This window comes from Gasterosteus aculeatus, chromosome Y, assembly GCF_964276395.1.
Source record: "Gasterosteus aculeatus chromosome Y, fGasAcu3.hap1.1, whole genome shotgun sequence".
NCBI lineage: Eukaryota > Metazoa > Chordata > Actinopteri > Perciformes > Gasterosteidae > Gasterosteus > Gasterosteus aculeatus.
Genome location: NC_135709.1, coordinates 3,170,614 through 3,192,450, shown reverse-complemented (window position 1 = coordinate 3,192,450; position 21,837 = coordinate 3,170,614). Strand labels below are relative to the sequence as shown.

General features: G+C 43.0%; 1 protein-coding gene across 1 annotated transcript; it reads left to right on the top strand.

The window, feature by feature from the left end:
- Positions 1–239: 239 nt before the first annotated feature.
- On the top strand, positions 240–21,503 carry LOC120809668 (interleukin-34). Its single transcript, XM_040163656.2, has 8 exons — positions 240–429; positions 5,259–5,452; positions 10,855–10,958; positions 11,436–11,513; positions 11,606–11,683; positions 12,651–12,758; positions 17,687–17,870; positions 18,798–21,503. Exons 2-8 carry the CDS (start codon positions 5,407–5,409, stop codon positions 18,827–18,829), a joined length of 630 nt encoding a protein of 209 aa, XP_040019590.2. The 5' UTR covers positions 240–429; positions 5,259–5,406; the 3' UTR covers positions 18,830–21,503.
- The last annotated feature ends 334 nt before the right edge of the window (positions 21,504–21,837 follow it).

Genomic DNA, 21,837 nt, shown 5'->3' with positions numbered 1-21,837 from the left:
TCTGCAGAGGACCACCACTGTGTCCCTAAAAAGACGGTGGTTTTGGCAAACGACCTGGCTAAATGTGGGGAGATTGTTGGCACTTCAGACACAGTCATGGAGAGTTGAGAGCACATCAAAGTGCACAACCAAGAGTGACAGAGAGAGAGAGAGAGAGAGAGAGAGAGAGAGAGAGAGAGTGGGGGAGAGAGAGAGCGCGCTGCTTGCGCTTTTATTTTGAAGGTCTGCCTGTAAGGGTTGACGGTGACTGGAGGGAGCCAGCCTGTGTTGCGCAAAGCGGCGTTGATGGACGGAGCCTCTAGAGGACTCCCCTCACTCATTTTCGTCAACTTTTTATAGTTGGATGGCTACCGGATCGTTTTTCCTCTTCTGACCCGACGGCTCATTTCAACGTGCTTCCCGGGACGCGGGGCCCAAGGGACCCTCCAGGTGCGTGCGTGTCCATCTGCGCGAGTGCGCACAATGGGATTCCTCTCGCTTTCCTCGCAGTGCTCTTATTGCGCGCGTGTGTGTGTGTGAGGCACGTGGCCGTGGACGGGCGAGTCGCCCGGCGTCGATTTCGGTCGAACCCGTGCGTGAGTGATTTCTGTATTACTTTCACGTCGGCTCTCACAGGTCGTGCCACCGGTCAGACAAAAGTTTGACTCAGATGTGCAAATCGGCACCTTCATCGGCGGAGCTTCGGTCCACTTAATATGATATAATATAACCTAAAGTACTGTTTTAGAAGTAAAAAGCGTGCTGCTTCGTTCAATGATTTACTTTACGAGTTAGCAAAAGTGTCAACTGTAACTACGTCGAATTTCATGTAATTTTACTGTAGCCTTCTGTGTTTGAGAAAATGAGAGGAAATGTCAGTTCAAGTTACATTATGATATCAATCACTTCCCCGTATTTGAACTGTTAAAAAAAACAAATCGTACGGTGTTATAAGGTCCTTTATATGGGTTCTTGCTCAGCATGAAGCTAAAGTATTTTTCCAATATGAGGAAATTATTATTGTCATAATGTATTTTTAGCTGGCTTTCCCATCGCAGAAGCCCTTCAGTTAGATGGCATGAAATTTGAATTGGACATGGTACGTCTCATCTTGACAAAGAGTCCTTTGAAAAAATCCTGTTCTCTCTTTGTTTTACTAAAGATGGAAACTATGAATTTCATAGTTTCAATTTGACTGACTTTGCCTTCTAAAAAAAACTGTAGATTAATGTTAGATGAAATTGACAAAGCCATAGTCAGGATTTTTCTGAATAATAATCCAGTTAAAGATTACTATAACCTCTTAAAAAATGTTTAACATTGAGGAAATTGTTGATTGATCAAATCAATTCAATTTCATCAGATTCTGTAGATTTTCCTTTAACTTTACACTAAATTCACATGAACTTACACTTGACAACAGACATGTGGTGCATTTTAGCTCACCAGTAAAACAGTGTTATAATAAATACAAAATATAACAAATTGCTGAAATTGTAACTTACAAGCTCTCTTCAAAAAAAACAGAAAAATACAGTAGTTTTAGGATTAGGATTTCATAAAATGTGCAAAACAAAGTTTTTGACTTAACTGGTCTGTATTTGGCTATCCAATTCTCACACCGTAGAACCACAAACTCCAGCTACTATAACTCCAGCTGCTATACCCCTCTTCTTACTTCTACTTCGACTACTACTACTACTACTACTACTACTGCGAGTTCTACAGTTTAGCAGTTCAGCCTCATTTTCCAGCAATGTATTTCAGCTCTAAGCTTTCTTCAATAATGCAGTTTGGCTTCCACCTCTGCCCGTTTCACATTTCAAGAACCATGTTTTTCAGCTTTGCATTTTGGGGTTATAAACTTTCTCTCATGAAAGGGATACGACATTTTTTCATTACAGGCAATGCTTTGCAATCGACTCCATCTGTCAGCATTCCAATGCATTTCTATTTGTTGCCATGCAGATCCAACTGTAGTTTCTTCAATCTTTACTTAACTTTATATTTCTTCTTCTTGGACTCCCAACTCTCTTTCAGACCCTTTTTAGATGTTAGAATTGGTGTTTATCGTGCAGCTCAGAGCACATGATCTCTCCACTCGTCGAGGGGGAGCTAAGCAAAGGAGCTCCGGTTTTGAGAAGTGGTTTTCTCAGCATTTCCTCAGCTTTTCTACACAAATCCCATGGAAGTTAGTGTCCTCTTTGAAGTTGAACACACACACACACACACACAGACACACTGACACATGCACACGCATGAGAGCTACGGCATGAATGCATGGTTTCATGGCCACGTTTAGAATAAGGGTAGAGTTCAGACATGCTGATGGCTAATGTGAAGTACCTGTCTGAAACGTGGAGCATTTTTGTTACCTTAGAATTATACTATTACAGGACACACTCTCTAGTTCAATTGAATGAGAAGGCCTGCGAACCTTCGAGTCGTAGTGTATATCCACATATGGCGCGGTTCCTCCCCACTGAGTTGGCCGCGTTTCTACAGTAACGGAAAAAATGAACACTGGCTCCGGGGGAGGAGCCTTTTTTTCAGGTTTTTATTAGGGCCAGGCACGTTAACGCATCATTATTGTAGTTTTTTTATATTATTTTTTTGATAATTGCACAGCACTAGTTTTTACATGGAGGCCAGCGGAGTTCTCAATACGCTTAGAAACGTGTCAGTGAGCAGACGGGGTTGTTCAGTTTGCTGAAATCTATAATCTCACCAATGGACGCCACCAACTCCTACACCCTTCTCCCCTTTAATGAGCTCTATCCTTGGCTTCCTATTACTTTTCATAACTTGACCGCACTTCCTGTAATTAGGACTTGTACAGTGGTCCATTTCTGGCGGCAGTGAAGCGCTGAAATAAGGTGGAAAAAGCTAGATGAAGATGAGAGGAGGGAAGTGAATATTTAGAGGGAGGTAAAAGAAAGGGAGATAGGAACATATCATAGAGATTGTTAACTGTCGGTATAAACAGAGCACACCAATATTAAGTAAAGAGTGAGACAGGTTTAAAAGCTAACCATGTAATTTAGCTATAAAAAATATATCATTGCCACGTCAGCAGACATTGCTTCTCGCTGTAACGTCAACGTTCAGTCCCAAAAATAGACAGTTTTGGTGTTTTGGTGAGTGTGACAAAAGGTTTATTTTTTCCCCCAGTGATCATGCAGCTGACGCTGTGTGTTTTCCACCAAAATATCAGCAACATTCCTGAGCCGCGAGTCGACTGGATGTGGGAACATCTTATTGACGACGCGCGCCGTGGGTGTGCGGGCGGTGAAAGCCTGAGTCATTCGAAAATGTCTTGCTTCACTGCCCTGTTTCTAATATTGCGCACAACCGCGCGCGAGAGCCACAAGTTGTAAAACATCAGAGAGCTGTCTTAGTTCTTAATTCTGTTTCACCAAACCATTAAATTCCCATTTAAAATGTGATCCAGTATTAATTTTAAACTTATACATGAGGAGTTTTTTTCGGGGGGGGGGTATTTACTGAATACTGTATGACGCATTTTCATCTTCACATTTCAAATCCGGCAAACTCTTCATCCTAAGTTGCCTTCTATGAATTAAGTTTTAATGAATCGCATTAGATGTAGCAGTAAAACCTCAGGGTTTAATAACCAATTTCAAAGTTGAGCTTATCTGGCATTCAGTGAATAATAATCTGCATAAATGCTGAGATTTGTGTTTTAAAGATGTACAGTAGATTCAAATTGAGGTTTTGCTAACAACCTTAAGTAGACTTAAGTTGAGAGGGCACTAATTAGAAGAAGACGAAGGAAGTATCCTTTATAAATCCCTGGGGGGGGGTTCGACGCAGAAGTGGAGCGGTGTATCAAATGTGGCGCTTTAAAAAAAAAAAAAAAAAGCATTCAATTTGGACCATTTTTGGCGAAATGTAATCCATGCGTTTCATGTCACGTTGAGTTCTTCTCTCAGTTCAAGTGCAACGAGGGTTAGAGAAAAAAAAAAAACGGTAACGTAGAAAAATGTTAATCTTAAAAAATAGTAAGAAAAGGGAATTCAACTGTGAAAAAGCCACAACGTTATATTGTTATCGTCTTCTAATACAATAGATGTACGTGCAGGGAATGCATCTGTTGTTATGGAAACCACTTGTTTCCGCTCGATTCCTCTCGGTTTCCTTTTGCTTTTCGGTGCCTTCATCTCGGATTCGGTTGGGTACTTTTTCTCCGAATATTTTTGCTTTGTCCAACAGTTTGCGCATCACACTGCCCCCTCTAATAATCGCCACCATTTGAACGGTCGCGGTAGCACAAAACGTTGAGGATTCTTTCCATTCTTGGCTAGAGCCTCTGGTCCCGCTGACCACGCGAATCTTTTTGGCAAACGCCATGTGACATAAACTGTTCTGCCTTTCAACCCGCAATTTGATTGCAGCGTCTCAAAATAGCACAATGTGCAACGCATGCAATTGGTTAGTCTGTTCCCTGGAACGAGTTCTGTAAATCCTAGAAAAGCAAAATGTAATAATTCCCAATTATGTATTAGTTATTTGGGGATTTGTGGACAAGTATTATATTACATTGCATGGATTTAGAACACTGCATTTTCCAAAACCCTCTATTTAGCCAATGGAAACCGTATCGGGGAGGAGATTTTGATTGGAGAATCCCCATTAGCTCATGTAACAGGCACAATGTGTTGTCTAGAGCTGCAGGTATACAGAGCTGAGCCGCTATTAGTAACTCTGCGTGTAACAAAGTCAAAATAAGAGAGAGAAGTTCGGCTGGAGGGAGACATTTTAAGGCTTTCCCAAACTTTCCCAAACTTTCCCAAAGGGCCGTCACCTGTTTTAATATTCAAACATATTCACTTCAAGGAACACGCATTAGAAACTGCAGTAAATATTACTGTCTGCCTGCAGATGTGTCCGATGGCTTCTAAATCCTCTTAAGTGGCTCCTTAAGATCGTCTCCCTCCTTACTCAAAGTTTTTCAAAGTGCCTTAAAAGTCTTTCTGATCAGTCAAATTTAAAAAGTAGTTTCACACGTTGCTCAGCAGCTCTAAGAGAACCTCAACATGTTATAATGTTGAAATAGAACAAAGATTTTGGAGTCAATCGCAGGCAATATCTACAATTCATCAAGTTCAATTGAGTGGGGTTTTTTTTTACAAATGAAACTGATGATGAAACCGTCCGTATTCCATTCTAGGCGGCCACAGCTTTGCACCATGAATAAATGACGGCTTATTTTCCTTGTCTGGCCCTTGACTTGGCTGCTGTTTGCGTCTTGTTTTCAGGTTACAGTGATGCTCAACAGTGCGATGAAGACCTGATAACCCAATAACTCATGTGTGCCTCACCGAACACACGCACTGAAGAGTTGCAGACATCGGTGTTGTGTGCTGCGATATAGCACTGTGGTGTCAAGCATATAAGCTCAGGAGTATGGTCCAACTGTCCACATCAGTCTACCTGCTGGGAGGCCTTTTGGGTAAGAAACATCTGCATGTATATGTGTGTGTGTGTGTGTGTGTATGTGGCCCTTGCTGCTGAGCAGATTTCTGTTTTCCTCCCTTATGTCATTTAGTTTAATAAGTACTCTAAATGACGTGTATGGGTGAAGCCTTCGTTGTTGTATTGATACTGATTGGGATCGAGCCGTCGCAGAGAGTCAAACCCGGTGGGAATGTTAAAAATTCCCTAAAAATTCCGTTGCTTTTTAGAATTATTATTTTTTTTACACAGAATGAGGACCATATATTTTGTTCCTCACTTAAAAGGATCTATTTGTACTCCCATCCAACAGACAATGTGTGGTTTCCACCGTTAGCACGGCCCCCATTTGTTCCACTCTTGTACACTTAGATGACCTACACACAGGAATATTATATATGTATAGAATTGCTTTTAGTTAAAGCTCAATACCTTGTGGATATATTACTAAAATCAGATTACGGTTACAACTCACGATTGTTTCTGTATCGATCAACTCTGGATCACCATTTTTTCTATGTAAAATTCATTCATCAGCTACAGTATTATCGAAAAATGATGGAGGATGTGAATAATTAGTGCGGTTTGAAATCAGGAATATGGACATTCATCCCTGCAATGTCCAGTTTATTATTTTATACATTTATTGGGATTTGTAGTGTAGTATATTTAGTATAAGTAGCAAACAGTGGTGGCTACAACTTGGTCTTCAAAAGGTCCCGGTTTCCTCTACTCCCACCTCAGGGCCTTTTTTTTGGGCTTCCCTATCGGCGCACAACAGCAATTCTACAGTGAAATACATTGTTTAACAATAACATAAACTGTGTGAATATGATAAACATACTAATCAAGAGTCACTTCAAATAAATGTTATTAAAGTGCCACGTGTAAATCTAAAGTGGAGAGCTGATGTGTAGATGTCTGTATTTGTCCTTTGGATGTAGTCAGAGACAGTGGGGGTCCGAAGCTTTGATGATGAGAACAACTGCGGACGGTGAACTATTTGCGACAGCCATGTGGCTGCACGCTAGGGCTGTCAAAATGACTCAAAAAGGACGTTTGAATATTCGCTTTAACAAAAGACAGATATTTAAATATATCCGAATGTATGCGGTCTCTGCGCAAAGCGGTTTAAATGAACGACAACAAAAATAAACAAAGAATAATAATAATAATTTGTTCATAAAAATAAACAAATGCTGAGTGCTGATCAAGACTTTTGCATGAAACGGCAAATAATCAAACCAGTGCATGAAGTTGTTGTTGTAGCCGATCTAGTCTATTTTATTCATGCAGTATACAGTCAGTAGGCAGGTACCAGTCAGTCGCGCCACCGTTTTTTTAATTTAAATTTTTTTTTTTACAATCGAATATTAATTTTCACATTCGAATAGTTGTTTTCAACAATTATTCAAATATATATTAGAATATAGAATATTCTTTGACAGCCCTATTGCAAGTTACAAAAATCCAGAGGTGCATAACCAAGCGTCATTATTTGCGGGGCTTCACTAGGACAGGCGTAGGAAGGAGGCGTAGGACAGAGGCGTAGGAAGGAGGCGTAGGAAGAAGGCGTAGGAAGGAGGCGTAGGACAGAGGCGTAGGAAGGAGGCGTAGGACAGAGGCGTAGGAAGGAGGCGTAGGAAGAAGGCGTAGGAAGGAGGCGTAGGACAGAGGCGTAGGAAGGAGGCGTAGGACAGAGGCGTAGGAAGGAGGCGTAGGAAGAAGGCGTAGGACAGAGGCCTAGGTCAGAGGCATAGGAAGGAGGCGTAGGAAGGAGGCCTAGGTCAGGGGCGTAGGACAATGGCGCAGGACGGAGGCCTAGGAAGGAGGCGTAGGAAGGAGGTGTAAGACAGAGGCGTAGGAAGGAGGCGTAGGAAGGAGGCGTAAGACAGAGGCGTAGGAAGGAGGCGTAGGAAGGAGGCGTAGGAAGGAGGCGTAAGACAGAGGCGTAGGAAGGAGGCGTAGGACAGAGGCGTAAGAAGGAGGCGTAGGACAGAGGCGTAGGAAGGAGGCGTAGGAAGGAGGCGTAGGACGGAGGCGTAGGAAGGAGGCCTAGGAAGGAGGCCTAGGAAGGAGGCGTAGGACAGAGGCGTAGGAAGGAGACGTAGGAAGGAGGCCTAGGAAGGAGGCGTAGGAAGGAGGCGTAGGACAGAGGCGTAGGAAGGAGGCGTAGGAAGGAGGCGTAGGACAGAGGCGTAGGACATAGGCGTAGGAAGGAGGCGTAGGAAGGAGGCGTAGGAAGGAGGCGTAGGACAGAGACGTAGGAAGGAGGCGTAGGACAGAGGCCTAGGAAGGAGGCCTAGGAAGGAGGCGTAGGAAGGAGGCGTAGGAAGGAGGCGTCTTTAAAGTACTTCCCGTGTTATGTCCTTCTGGCAAGTGAGCCATCCACCCTTCGGTCAGGGTGGGGTCAAGCTGGTTCCTTCACATCACAATCCCAGTCTACGTGGGCTGTAATTCTTCCGCGCTGGTCTTAAACCACATCAACGTCTTGGTGAAATTGGGAATTTTAACTGTCAAAAAGGTAACCAATTATGTTTCCTATTCAGCTAACATTCATATTCCCACTCATCAAACTCAATCCTAACTGGTGGTGCCAACTTAGCGACTTTCTTTTTATAAATTATAACTCTAAAGAGAGCCGCCTTCACCTCGTCTCTACACCTTTTTACATGCCAGCACATCGGCGTGTGCACACAGTTTACTCGTCATCATCACTTCCAATGGCTCAATTTTGCTGCTACGCTCTAAAATGTTACTCTATATGAAAATATTATTGTAAGATGTGTTTGTTTAATACAGGAATACACATTTTGACACTCATTGACAAATGCGACAGGCTTTAAATATACTTGTACTAGTATATTCTATGTCCAGGTAAACACTGTAATAACTGTCATGTTTGGGAATGTGATAGGACCATTGGGAATGTGATAGGAAAGATTTAGCTGTAACACCTCCAAAGATATATCTCTCCCGCATCCCACGATCGAAGCAGTCGAGCCTGCGGAGAAGTCATATTTCAGTCTTTCGTCGATTGATTTCAAACGTCATGACAACGGGCGTGCTCGTTTTCCTCGTTTTCCACGAACGCAGCTGGACATCGACCGAAAATGCGTTGCAGATGTATCTGCAGTTTAGCCAGAACACGTATAAGCACACATGTCATCGACTGTGTGTTGAAGTCGGTGTATCTTGGCGGACTCGTAACTCAGGAATGCTCTGTGGTGCACATCACAAAATGGGATTTTCGGTGTCAGAGTTGAGCTATTGTGTTTTTTTCCTCCCCTCAAAAATGCACACGTACACTCATGGACACAACGTTTTTGTTTTTGTTTTTCATTTAAGGTGGAGCCTGATCTGATTTTATCTTTCTCACTGGTGAAATGCAATGTCACTTGCATAATCGCGGTTTTGCACTCTCTATATTTTCGTTTTTCAACAATGGATTCAGTGTGAAGCTGCTCCTCTTATCTCGCTGTGATGTGACCCAGCTGGACAAGTCGAGCAGGAAAGGACAGATGAAAATGTAGCTGTTGTTTTTGTTGTAAGACACGTAATGTGATTTTGAATTCTTAAAGTTAAAAGTTAAACGGTTTTCCATATGCTTCCCAAACCTGTTTTTGCCGATGATTTACAATTTCAAACAATTCATCGTCACACGTCACACACATTTAGCATTTTCTAAACAGAGCAACCCTCGGTTCTGGGTCCCGTCTGGTGTCGTAGGGTTCGTGTAGGCAACGTTTTTTGTTATGACGAAGTGGTAAAACACATATAGCTGCAGCAGCCGTGAATAGCATGCATGTCTTTTTTTTCCGTCATATATAACATGTTTACGCTCGCGTGTAAGATGAGATTTGCGCTGTGAAAGGGGGGTTTGTGCAATTGTAGTAACCTGTAATTTTGACCCCATATGATTGGTTTATGGGTTTCTCTAAAAAAAAAAAAAAAATGTGGCCTTCTACTTAAAGTCGAGTGACAAGCAGCCCGGTAAACGCTGAGAGCAGCCACTGCCCCGTCTGGCGGATCGTAAAAGGCCGATGTGGATAATGTAATGAGCGCTGAGTTGATTTAGGACCCCACTTTGTTTAAGGAGAGAGAATCACTTAGTTGTAACTCCTGTCTGCAGGACGCACGCCAGGTAACTCAATACCACGACATCAGTGTCTGCATCTCTCGCTGTTTTATCACCCACACCCAGGCCCACCAAATGCATGCGCTATGCCTCACAGTTCGGGGGGTGGCAGGATTCGAGTTTCGGTGCGTGAAAAGGTGCATTCGCTGCTGAACAGATGGGGAGAAGGCTGCCGACAGGAGGACAGCCTACGTGATTCCATTCATGGAGTAGAAACGAATTGTGCACAAGTGGAAGCAGTCCACCCGGAGCGCCGTAACGCAAACAGCTGGCCGCACCCGGAGGGAAAAACAAAGCAGCCGAGCCAAGTTACGCGTAATTCAATTGTCTGGTCACAGTTGAATTCGATAATCGGCGCTCTTGCTAAAATGATTAAACTTCAACAAATAAACACACTTCGCAGTAGTAACCGTTTTCAGTCTTATTTTTACGCCACACCGCTGTGTTTTGGTTTTAATTGACCAAAACCTGCAGCAAAGGGCGATAACAATGGTTTCTTCAGCCCTGACAATTGTGTGGTTTTGTAGTCCACTTAACTGTGTGCATTCTTAGTGCTATATTTAAACTTTAAATTGAGCCAAAATAGTATACGAGGAGCTGTTAAAAGGGACGGAGTTGTTCTGCCAGGTTGAGACAGAGCTAAACTAATTTCTGTGTGAAATTGATTGAATCTTTTTAATGACCTGTTTTACTTTTATGTTTCAATCGATGTTCTTAACTGGTTTTAAATGCATCCGTGTGCATCTCACATGACGTGTGAGCGTGCAACAGCGTATCTATGGCCCCCGACGCTGATTAAAACCGCTGCTCGACAAACACTGGATATACGAAACAAGAAATCACCCACCTTTAATATCCCTCATGGGTGTTGCTGGTTGAGGGAATGACCCCTAACCCCCTAACCCCTAACCCCTTGACACCAGTGTATCTTCTGTCTGGGGCGTTTTGTCAGACGTCGGTCAAAATGACACGTAATCGAACAGAATAATGACGGTGCATTTTAATTCTTAGCACTGAAGAGGGGCCAGAAGTCAGAACGTCTTCGGTTTCAGGGAATTAGCCAGATTATAATTCTGTTTTTAAAGCGCAGAGGGAAAAACGAGACAGGCCACCGGCCGTGCGCTTCCTTCCCTCACTTCCCGCCGGGCCTTTATACCCGTGTGCTCGCTTCCACCGCTTGATTTGACGTGACGAGTGGGAATAAAAAGTCATTGCAATCTCCTGTGTGTGTGTGTTTTTTTTTTTCCGGGTTTTTGCTGCAGGCCTGTTTCTGCTATCACCTGTTCTGATGGCCCCGACTCCAGCCAGCATGTGCACGCCCCTGAGGACGCTCAACGACAGCCTGAGCCACAGGCGGCGGTACATGGTGAGAGGACCAGCGTGGCGTGCGCTCGCGAGTGTGTCACAAGCCAACTGTTGTCAGTGTGAAGTGTATTCCTTGGGTCATTTTTAGAAGCTTGGTCCACCTCCGCTGTAGTTTGGGATTTCCTGGCTTTTCCCAATGAGACTTTTGACTCCCTCCAGCCAACGATAGAGGGGACAACAATAGAACGAAAGGAAACTGACTGTTACTGTTTCCAGTAAAACCAACTCAGTAAAATTCTGTACAGTCTGGGCACTCGTGAGATAATCCATGTGGAACCCATCAGAGATTGGCCCCGATGTGTTACGTGATTAATGACTTTGTCACCAATAGAACGTAACACATAAATTGTTACTCCGATTCAACGTTTTTCATTTGTCTCATTCTATCTTTTAAATTAGCTAGGTGTCGTTGTCAATTAGTCAAAGGAAGTTTAAATCGAAATATAAATAATGTTCTGCCTTTCTCCTTTTGCTGCAGAAGCACAACTTCCCCGTCAACTACACTATCAAAGTCCACCACAAGGAAATCTTAAAACTGTCCGACGTCAACAGAATGGTAAACGTCCGCCGTGTCTCGACACACATCGACACTCTGACTTTATGCAACCTGTTGTCGCTCAAATCTCTCTCCTCCGCGCGACGCGTCAGAGGTCGCAGGTGAAGGAGTTGGACGAGCTGGTTCTGCAGAGGTTGTGGTTCCAGGTCAACCAGGGCGTGTTAAAAAAGGTAAAAATCTCGTGACCGACAGACACACGGTTCTTGTGCCCCCCGTGTCAAGCGGTTTGTGTAATTTGCTAAAAAAAAAAAAACGCACAGCTCATGAGGAACTGTGGTCCGTGACCTTTGTAACACAAAGTGTTCGTTGTCACTGGAAGATGCTGCTTCTTTCGTAAATGTTTTGCTCTAAAAAGATTATTTAAATTGGTTCGCGGTCATAAAATGTTGAAAGCTTAAGCATGACCATAACGCATAAGCGGTTCACCGCGGGCCGCAAATCAAACGCCGGTCACATAGAAAGAGGTTTTCAGTGGTCCCGTCAGCCACTGACTTTCTACACGCCGAGATCAAACGCAGTTTTGAGTTGAATCATAAGACTAAACCTTCGTCGAGCCGTCAATGAAGGACAGAATTTTGGAATCACATGCCAGTAATTGGCTGATTAAGGGAATAGGCACATACTGTACTGTATGTGTGTTCTGGGGATGGGAGCTTCAAGCCCACACACACACACACACACACACACGTTGCCTCCTGGGCCTGCGAGATGCAGATTTGACATTAGGATTAGATTAGGAAGTTAAATCAGGCACCACGAGGCAGGTGGGCCGATGGCCGCTGCAGGTAGAGGAGCTCGGTTTTGTCTTTCCTCCGTTTGGGAGAAAGTGGACACATCACAGATTCCATTTGCCAAGCATTCCAAACGAATGTGATAAGCAACCGCGTCCTCTTAGGTGTTTCGCATCAGTGCCGACCGTGTGCTTAGCACGCGGTGTGCATCGAGGAGGATTTCGGAGGATTCGCCGACCACTTCGCTCGGATATTCAATTAAATACGTTGCCAATCCCAATCCTTCCTCGGATGCAGATTCATTTCATCCACGCGCGAATAGTTTATCCGCAAAGATTCAGAGCGGAGGAGGTTTAAGTTTGCGGAGCATCTTTTGTCTTTGGCTAACGGCGCGTTCACATTTCAGATCATCCGGGTTATGCCGGAGAGGCACCCTTCGCGACCATACACCACCGAGCTGGAAAGACGCTTTAAGGACGTGGAGGGCGTCTTTGTGCAGTCGCATCCCGCTGAGGTAAGCTTTCAGTCCACGCACCTGAATCACAGCTGTATTTAGATCTTCTGTAAATGAAGCAATTGATTGAATTGAAGTGATTGTGGAAATGAGTGCCCTTATCTTTAGGGGATCAGATACGGCACACACACACAGTCATGCGCCAACAGAGTTAATCGAAGGGGAGTTTAGCACACAAGGTGGTGGTCAGCGCTGTCGCCTCACAGCGAGAAGGTCCTGGTCCTTGTCTGCGTGGAGTCTACGCATGTTCTCCACGTGTCTGCGTGGCTTCTCTCCGGGTGTGTGAATGTGGATGGTTGTTCTGTCTGTGCGACAGCCCTGCGGCTGGCTGGTGACCGAGGTCCAAGGTGTTCATCCAAGTTTATTCTCCGCAGTCATGACAATCCAAATATTATGCAATATATGCTGCTGTGGAGCAAAGATTGTGTTACAGGACTGGAAAATATGGTTGGCGTCAATTCCACGATGGTCACAAGGATTTTGATATATTGCAAGGTTAGGGTTACGTATGCAGAAAAACACCCAAACTAACCAAACAGCTCGGCTAAAGCATTTTCAAACAATATCAAACAGTTATAATATATATTTAATTAAAAAAAAATGAGAAAAAGAACATCTGAAAATACCTCAAAGGTATATTTGAGTTTCTTGGGGTAGCTTAGTGAAAGGCATACATGAGGTCCGTCAGTCAGGCACAAGAAGGTGCAACCATCCAAAATACGGAAAAAGCACCGTTGCTCCGTCACTGGCTCCACCTGCTTGCTGGTCAAGATCTTCCTGCGCGGCTTTGATGACCACAAAGACGTTTGAGGACAAACGTAGTGTCAATCTGTGAAATGTGTCATATATGGGATATCTGCAGGTATTAGCTAATTTTAATAAATAAACTAATTCAACGAATGAAACTATTTTAAAGACCTACCACGGTGTTTCACACGGGCGGGACTTCAAATCCAAGCTGCAGAGGTAGATTCTCTTTACCTGGCGGACCCTGATTTACGACCACAGCTTCTCTTTTAGACTCACGGTTGTTGTCCTGCAAATTGCCAAGTGCAGACATCTGATCGCTACCACACAAAACTAAGCGCTAAACACACGGCCAAGCTCAACCGCTCCTCTGTGTGTTTCTCCAACCTCCCACTGCGATCCTCAGTTTGAGAAAGACCAACAGAGCGGTGGAGAAACATCACGAGATACACAAAGGGAAATAATTTCGAGACGCAGGGAAATAAAATCGCTCCGGCCCGTCTAACGCGTGAATTGTGTCTTGGTTTTAAAAATGGTTGAAGAGTCCAGGGAAAGCTCAAACAGGGCAGGACGTCAAGCTCAGGTTTCCTGAGCGTGACATCATCTCGACTCGGGGATAAGTCTCTCCTTGTTTAAGGGTTTCAGCGGTTTCACCCTAAGAGCTGGAAAGTGGTTGACCTGACATTTCTTTGCACTTTTCAAGTTTCTTGCTGGAGTTTTGTTCGCCTTCCCCGTGGGTGCCTCGTAACCAGGGCTTCCTCTGAGCTTGCCCTCTGCTAATTCGTCCGTGAATGTTGCACATTACTGCAGGATTGCACTCCTTTGCAGCTCCGTGTCAAAGTGAACTGGCCGCCGCAGAGCGAGAGGAGGAGGCGCTGCTCGGAGGAAAAAGAGATGGGATGTGACCGGATCCTCTCACCCTCGATTATAGTAACGTGCTCATCGGTTCATCAAGAGCCACCTTGGTGGTGTCTTTGTCCTTTATGTTGCTGGTTTCAAGGAGAGTAAAAGAGAGACCGTCAAATGATTGGTCCAGCAACGGCATTCGAAAAAGCCTTGTTCAAATGCAAATGTTTCTTTCGCAATTCGCGTAAATTCCTCCACGTTTCGGAGGAATTTCTCAAGTCAGTAATGGAAAAAAAAGGACACTGACTATGTTGGAATTAGACCTGCAAAGATATTATTATAGATATACAATATTTATCTCGCCAACTTTACCGAACTGTAAACGCTCTACGGACACTTGCACCCAGTCACTCCACCCTCATAGGAAACAGGGAGGACAGGGACGTCTGACTTTTAGCCGACGCCAAATTATCTTCGGTATTCGAAAATGAATCAAACTCCTAGGGAGATAAAACACGATCCGGGTGGTATTCGATCCCGTGGTCATCGCGATTGGTGACGATTGAAAAGTCCTTTGTTGAACCGGTGTTGCCAATTTCTCAATGAGGAAAGATCAGCGGCGATTTCAGCACTGGACGGGACGCGTGTCTCCTCCGTGAGACTCACAGTAGCTGCAACACAACACGTCACGTCAGACCAAGTTGCCAAGAGGGTTTGGAAAGTCAATGTACCGAGGAAAAAAAACCCGGAGGATATCTTAAGTCATACTTTTGACTTTCCGAACTCTTTGTTTTTTTTGTGGGCGGAAATGGGCTTCCGTCGTGTTCAGTTTGATTACGTTTAGTACATCCGTGCTGGAACGCCCACTTTGACCGCTAAGAACCTCGGCGTCACACTCGAACAGCCGACTCTCCCTGACTCCCAACATCGCCGCGACAACGCGATCATGTAGATACACGCTCTACAACATCAGGAGAACACGTCCCCTTCTCACTCAGAAGGCAGCGCAGGTACTGATTCAGGCTCTTGTCATCTCCCGCCTGGACTACTGCAACTCCCTCCTGGCAGGTCTCCCTGCTGCCGCCATTCGACCTCTGCAGCTCATTCAGAATGCAGCAGCTCGACTGGTCTTCAACCTTCCGAAATTCTCCCACACTACTCCACTCCTCCGCTCTCTTCACTGGCTACCGGTGGCCGCCCGCATCCAGTTCTAACCACTGGGGCTCACCTACCATGCTGTGAATGGATCGGGTCCAGCTTACATCCAGGACATGGTCAAACCCTACATCCCAACCCGCACTCTCCACTCTGCATCTGCAAAACTACTCGTCCCTCCCTCACTGAGAGCAAAACACTCGACTAGGTCTCGACTCTTCGCTGTCCTTGTGCCGAAATGGTGGAACGAGCTCTCTGAAGACACCAGGACCGCAGAGAGCCTTCACATCTTCAGACTAAAGACACACCTCTTCAGACTCTACCTCGACTAAAGACTAACAAATTGCACTTAAATTGTACTTGTAACGTCACTCATCTATAGCAAATTGTAAATTGGCTTATTTGAGGAAATTGCACTTTCTTGTTTCTTGTTCTCCTGAGTTTGTACCCTATGGTTGAATGCACTTATTGTACGTCGCGTTGGATAAAAGCGTCCGCTAAATGACATGTAATGACATGTAATGTCATGTAATGTCATGTAATTTGACAACCAGTTTTGTGTGATGAATGCAGTGCATTCATTTGTAACGCGTGTTTTTATCAAGCTGTGTTAAAACATGCCGGCCCAATGGGACAAATGGACCCTCAGAGGCCTTTGGGAGGGATTTCCAGCCATCAAAACAGTGGAGTCATTAATAGAACCGCTTGAACTGTCCGAACAGGGTGAATGGCGTCGACGCGTTGCACTATCAGGCATCCTCGCCGCAGTGCCCCGTGGCTACTATTAAAAAGGCTGTGACTCTCAGTCAGTAGACAGTAAGTCTGGGCCGATCACAGACACATCACATGCCCCGAAGTCGATATTCATCTGCTCTGTTCTCGCTGTTACGTTCACGTCAGTCTCAGTGGAATTGAATGCAGACAAAACGATATATATGTTGGGTGATTTCTTCAATTCCGCACCTCCCGATATAATCCACATATGTGACAATATTCCTTTTAATTTTGTGCAATTTCAATTCATGGGACTTGAGTGGCATTGCTAATGAAGAGGCTTTTCCTTTTACATAAATCAAGTATTTTCAAACATGCGTCCTTGTGATCTTCCCAGAGATTTTAATTGCATGCACGCTAGTGCTTTGTCTTAGTTAGCGCTTGTATTTTATATGTTTTTAATCTGCCTCTGTGCGACACATTTACTTTATTTAGGTTATAAAGTAACCTGTCATTTGGATTCTGTAGTATTCAAAATTCCTCTCTACTGACTGATTAAATATTGTGTCTTCATATATATATATATTCATTTATAAACTCTACCTAAATATGTGCATCCTTAATCACCGTGTCGGTTTTAAATTATTTGAGTTTCCTGCCATTTGAACTGGATGTTGATTGGTTCATGCAGGCAGAACAAAGCACAGTTTGTCCCAAACGAGGGGAGACGTCTCCTCCTCTTGTCCTTGGCGTCTCTTAAAGAGGACACTGGTTTGTGCTGAATTAGAAAGAGTTTGCACACATTTATATCTTAATTGGTCTGCCAAAGGTAATCTTAGGTAATTGTTTAATTCGTTGCAGCCTTAATTGATAAGGTCTCATTTAGTGAATTATATAAAACAGTTTTTGAAGTAAACATTTCTGTAAAATAAATTCACAGGACAGTTGTTAGGATAGAGGTAGTCTGCAAACCCTACTTCCTTTTCTCAAATAGAAGCTGTGCACATGTGATCCATTGTAGTCGCTCCATCGGGGATCCTCCTCTGACCTTCTCCAGTCAGAGCGTCCAGCATCTGGCTGACAGCGAAGCGCTTCAATCACTGAACGTACTCGCTCCGATCGTCTGACGTGGACCGTCCGGGAACAGCTCGACATTGTCCTCATAGAGACAATCGGGGGACTTTGCCACCAGATAAAAACATAAGTAACAAGAGTTGTGAACTCACATGTCATATTACTGAGCCGTTGGCACCAGCTGGCTGGAGGGAGAGAAGGAGTCAAAAGTTACGCATTCTAGATTTGTAAATGATTGAAAAAAAAATGGATTGTCTGCTCTGTTAAGTTTTGGGGCTCTTTCTTCTATTTCCCATCAATGAACAACCACAATTATCCCCTTTGGTGCGACTCACGCTGAATGGTTTTCGCGCAACACCGAGGTCGACGTGGTGTTTCTCTCGTTCGTCCAGGTCTTCCAGAAGGACCTCCCGGAGACCATCCAGGACACGTGGGATCATTTGACCGAGGAGCCCGAGCGAGTGCCCGAGTCCAACTGGAGGTTTGCCTCGCCGAAGGCTCTCCTGGACAACCTGTGTCACACCATGCAGTGCCTCTTCGGCGAGTGTTTCGCCGGCGCAGAGGCGCCGCAGCACCGTGAGTACGACAGAGGAAGACGTGACTGTTCCGTGATGACAAGGACTCGCACGTGGTCGAACTTTATTTGTCTAAATGATCTGACTTTTCTATTTTCTATCTACTTCTTACATCTCAGTGAAAAATATCAGGCTTTTTACTCTGCAGCATTTAGCAGCTTTTGTTACGAATACAATAGCATGTAATACATATTCATTATGCAAATGTTTTCGGATTTTTTGCACCACAATGCAAACACGCTCTTTGGACATTGCAACACGGGATTCGCTGGGAATATTCTCGCCTTTTTTAAAACCAGCCTGAAATGATCGTTCAAGGGAACTGGAAGTTGACGCTTAACCTTAATAAACAATCTCACACACACTAATAGTAAAATTCCGTAATAGTATTTTAAAGTCATTATATATGCAAAATAACGTAATAAGTATTAAACTCTTAATAGTAGTAGTAATAAGTATTATAAATAAACACAACTGACACCAGTATAAAATATAATAACTATAAATGTAAGTTAAATATAGTAAAATTAATTACAACAACAAAATATTTAAAATACTAATAATACCAGTTTGTAATAGAAACTAAAATAGAAAAAAAGGTGTATTGTTCATGACAGGGAGAGTAATGTTGTCAATGAAGAAAAAACGTTTTCTCGCACAAAATATATTGAAAGTGTGTTAACATGTGTCTCACCATCTTCAAAGTAATAATAAGAATTTTTTTACAGTTTTTTTACAGAGTTTTACAGTGCCTACGAGAACTTCTGTCCAACTCGTTATTACCCAACCGTACACCGCATATACAAAAAATAAAAAAGTGCCTGAACCCACTGATGTCCCAACACTGATGTCAATGGATCCATTTGGTTTGTGTTAAGGATGAAATATTTGTTCAAGTTACTCAAATTTCTCTCTTCTTCTTTTTCAGACTGTGTTTCCCAATGGAGGAAAGGCAGATAGACGGAAGCTGAGGAGACGTCACAGTGAATATTTATGATGGGGGCTTGGTGTAATCATGTCCCCTGAGCATTAATAATTAAGTTCAGGTGTAATTTGTGGACATCAAATTGTCTTTCCCAAATGTATCAAGATGGTCTTGACATTAAAAGTTGGGTTTCCAGTTTTGGAAGACATTTGCCCACCTCCACATACATATATTTATGGACTGAGCTGATCACCAAATTGATGTCTGACCCAAAAGCCTTCATTGGACCCCAGAAGAAGCCGTCAGAGACACTTTGCAGAGATATTATATTGAAAAATTCTGCTGACTTGAACCACAGCCAGATGGCTCTTTAAGACAGCAAAGCGCAAAAGTGAGGGCTCTGTACATAAAGCCCTCACTTTTGCACTTAAACCAACAGGCACGCTGATTACTGCTGTTGTCTTTGTATGTTTGTTTTTTTCTTTCTAATTCAGCTTTTGCAAGACCAGGCATGCGAGAGCAAATATAACTTGGTACATGGGATGACATGGCAGAATTAAACCATGCATTGGCTACATGAAAAAAAGGTAAACGCAAAGGTTCTGGATGTAGGGTGGGTGTGTGTGTCGGAGAAGGTCCCTGGGCAGTCTGTTTTAAATTTGCATTATCTTACATTGTGGAAAAGCCTTTAGCGTTTCTTAGAGTTTCTTACCTGCAGCTTGCGTTCATCGGTTTAAAGCGCTGCAGAGGCTGAGCCAACGCTTTAAGCCACTGAGGCATTTTGTTCGGAAACGTAATTGACGCGCCGCTGTTGTACCACGTCCATTTATTTGACAACTTATTCTTGTCATACGTTTAACATAAAGTGCCTTGCGAAAGTATTCGGCCCCCTTGAACTTTTCGACCTTTTGCCACATTTCAGGCTTCAAACATAAAGATATAAAACTGTAATTTTTTGTGAATAATCAACAACAAGTGGGACACAATCATGAAGTGGAACGAAATTTATTGGATATTTCAAACTTTTTTAACAAATAAAAAACTGAAAAATTGGGCGTGCAAAATTATTCAGCCCCCTTAAGTTAATACTTTGAAGCCCTTCAAAGGGGGCCGAATACTTTCGCAAGGCACTGTACATCCACCGAGCGTGCGTCACATGACACTACCGAGCATGCTGTCAAAAACACCTGCCTTGACCCCTCCCCCCCCTATCAATCAGATCCTGACACCCATCATAACGGCTCTTACAAGCGTCATTATCTAGATCTGTTGCACATCCACAACCTGCCAAAAAAAAGTTGTTTCTCTCTCTCTCTCCGTCCAAGTCATGCATTTTTTTTTCAAGTGATTCTTTTCGATGACTCGATTGGGTGTTCATATGTCGATGTTGTTCATCCTCTACATTTACAATATCAATATCAGTGTCATCATAGTCCCATTGGTTTGTAGTTTTATACTCAGGCACTACATATATTAATTATCTTTATACAGTTATTCTCTATTCTCTAGTTAAATAATCTAATAAGTGCAGTTAGATTTTTTTTCATCTCAGCAAACCATATAGGCGTGAAGGTTGATTAGAGGGGATTTTAGAATCTCGGCTTCGAAACATGCTGTAAATGAAAACTGGAAAAGTACAACCCCCAAACTCAACATTAAAACCTTTTAGACTTTCAACGAAAATATTTTGCTTCAAAGAAAAAGTTTTTCGGCATTGTTCCCTGTATGAGATGTCCTCTCCGGTTGTGTTGGCTCTACCCACTTTAATTTCTTCCCACTCGAGGAATTCAACTGAAGGCCATCTCATTGCTGTTAAATGAAATGTATTACGTTTTTGAGGAATACAATAATCTCACATATCATATCGGACATACTGAACTTCAAGAGGCTCAACGTATAAAAGATAATAATAATTTGCATTATGCGTTGGGCATACGAAGCACGCCATCGGCCTTCTGGGAGCCTTCTGAACAGTCTGGGCCCAATATCGTTCACTCCATGCACTCCGGGCTCGTGTTTTGCTCGCGTCATGTTTCATTTCCATGATAATCTCCTGGTTAAATAACTGAAGATATCTGACTTGCTGGTTTAGTCAGTTTTTGGTGAAAACGTCACATCACTTTATTACTTTTGACCAACTGTGTTTCTAAAGGTATCACATTTGACATTCAGTTGTTACCTCCTTGTTTTCAAAAATAAACTTCACATCCTGTGAGAACAATCGTTTTTCAACATATAGCTCATTATTTCCTCTTTTGAAATTAAATGACATAGTAACTGCTATGCTTAACCAAAGATGGAGGATTGTTGGTGCATTGCCCTGATGCAGTTTCTATTGTTCTTAATCATGTATAACTGTAAGGTTGTCTTTAAACATAAGAGGTGTATTCAAAGATATCTTATCGTGGACAAAAAAAAAGTGATTTCCCGAAGGTGACTGCAACAACTGAGACGATACATGCAAACACGAGGATGGTTGTTATCTGTGGTCTTTAGAGGCTGTTTTTATACAAAGATATGAATGTATTTATTTTTTTTAAATGTATAATACCATGTGACAAGACTTTAATGAAAGAAAGAAATATTAAATAGATATTTTTATCAACTAACCCTATGTTTAGTGTTTATTAAAGTTAGTCCCGAAACACGTCGCAATCAATAATTAAATGTGTTCCAACTCTTTCGCATAATAAAATGCAGGTATTTAAACCTTGTCTTGGTCATATTATTTCTCTAAAGCGTACATATGTATGTTGACCCACTACTTAAGTAAGACAAGCATCAGTTTTCAAATGTACTTATGGTTAAAGTAGCCATTATGCAGAGGATATTGTATAATTAATCCTGATGTATGTAACATTTTAGTGGTGCACCTGGCTGCTTGGAGCTATTTTGGCCAATGTATATACTGTTTGGTAGATCATTATTGCTGTAGCATTGAATCAAATTAGAAAAAACTAGTCTTTTTTTGTGTATTTGTAAAGTAGCAAGTAGGTTTAGATGTCACACCGAGTAGTCAAGTAAAAAGAAACGACGATATTAA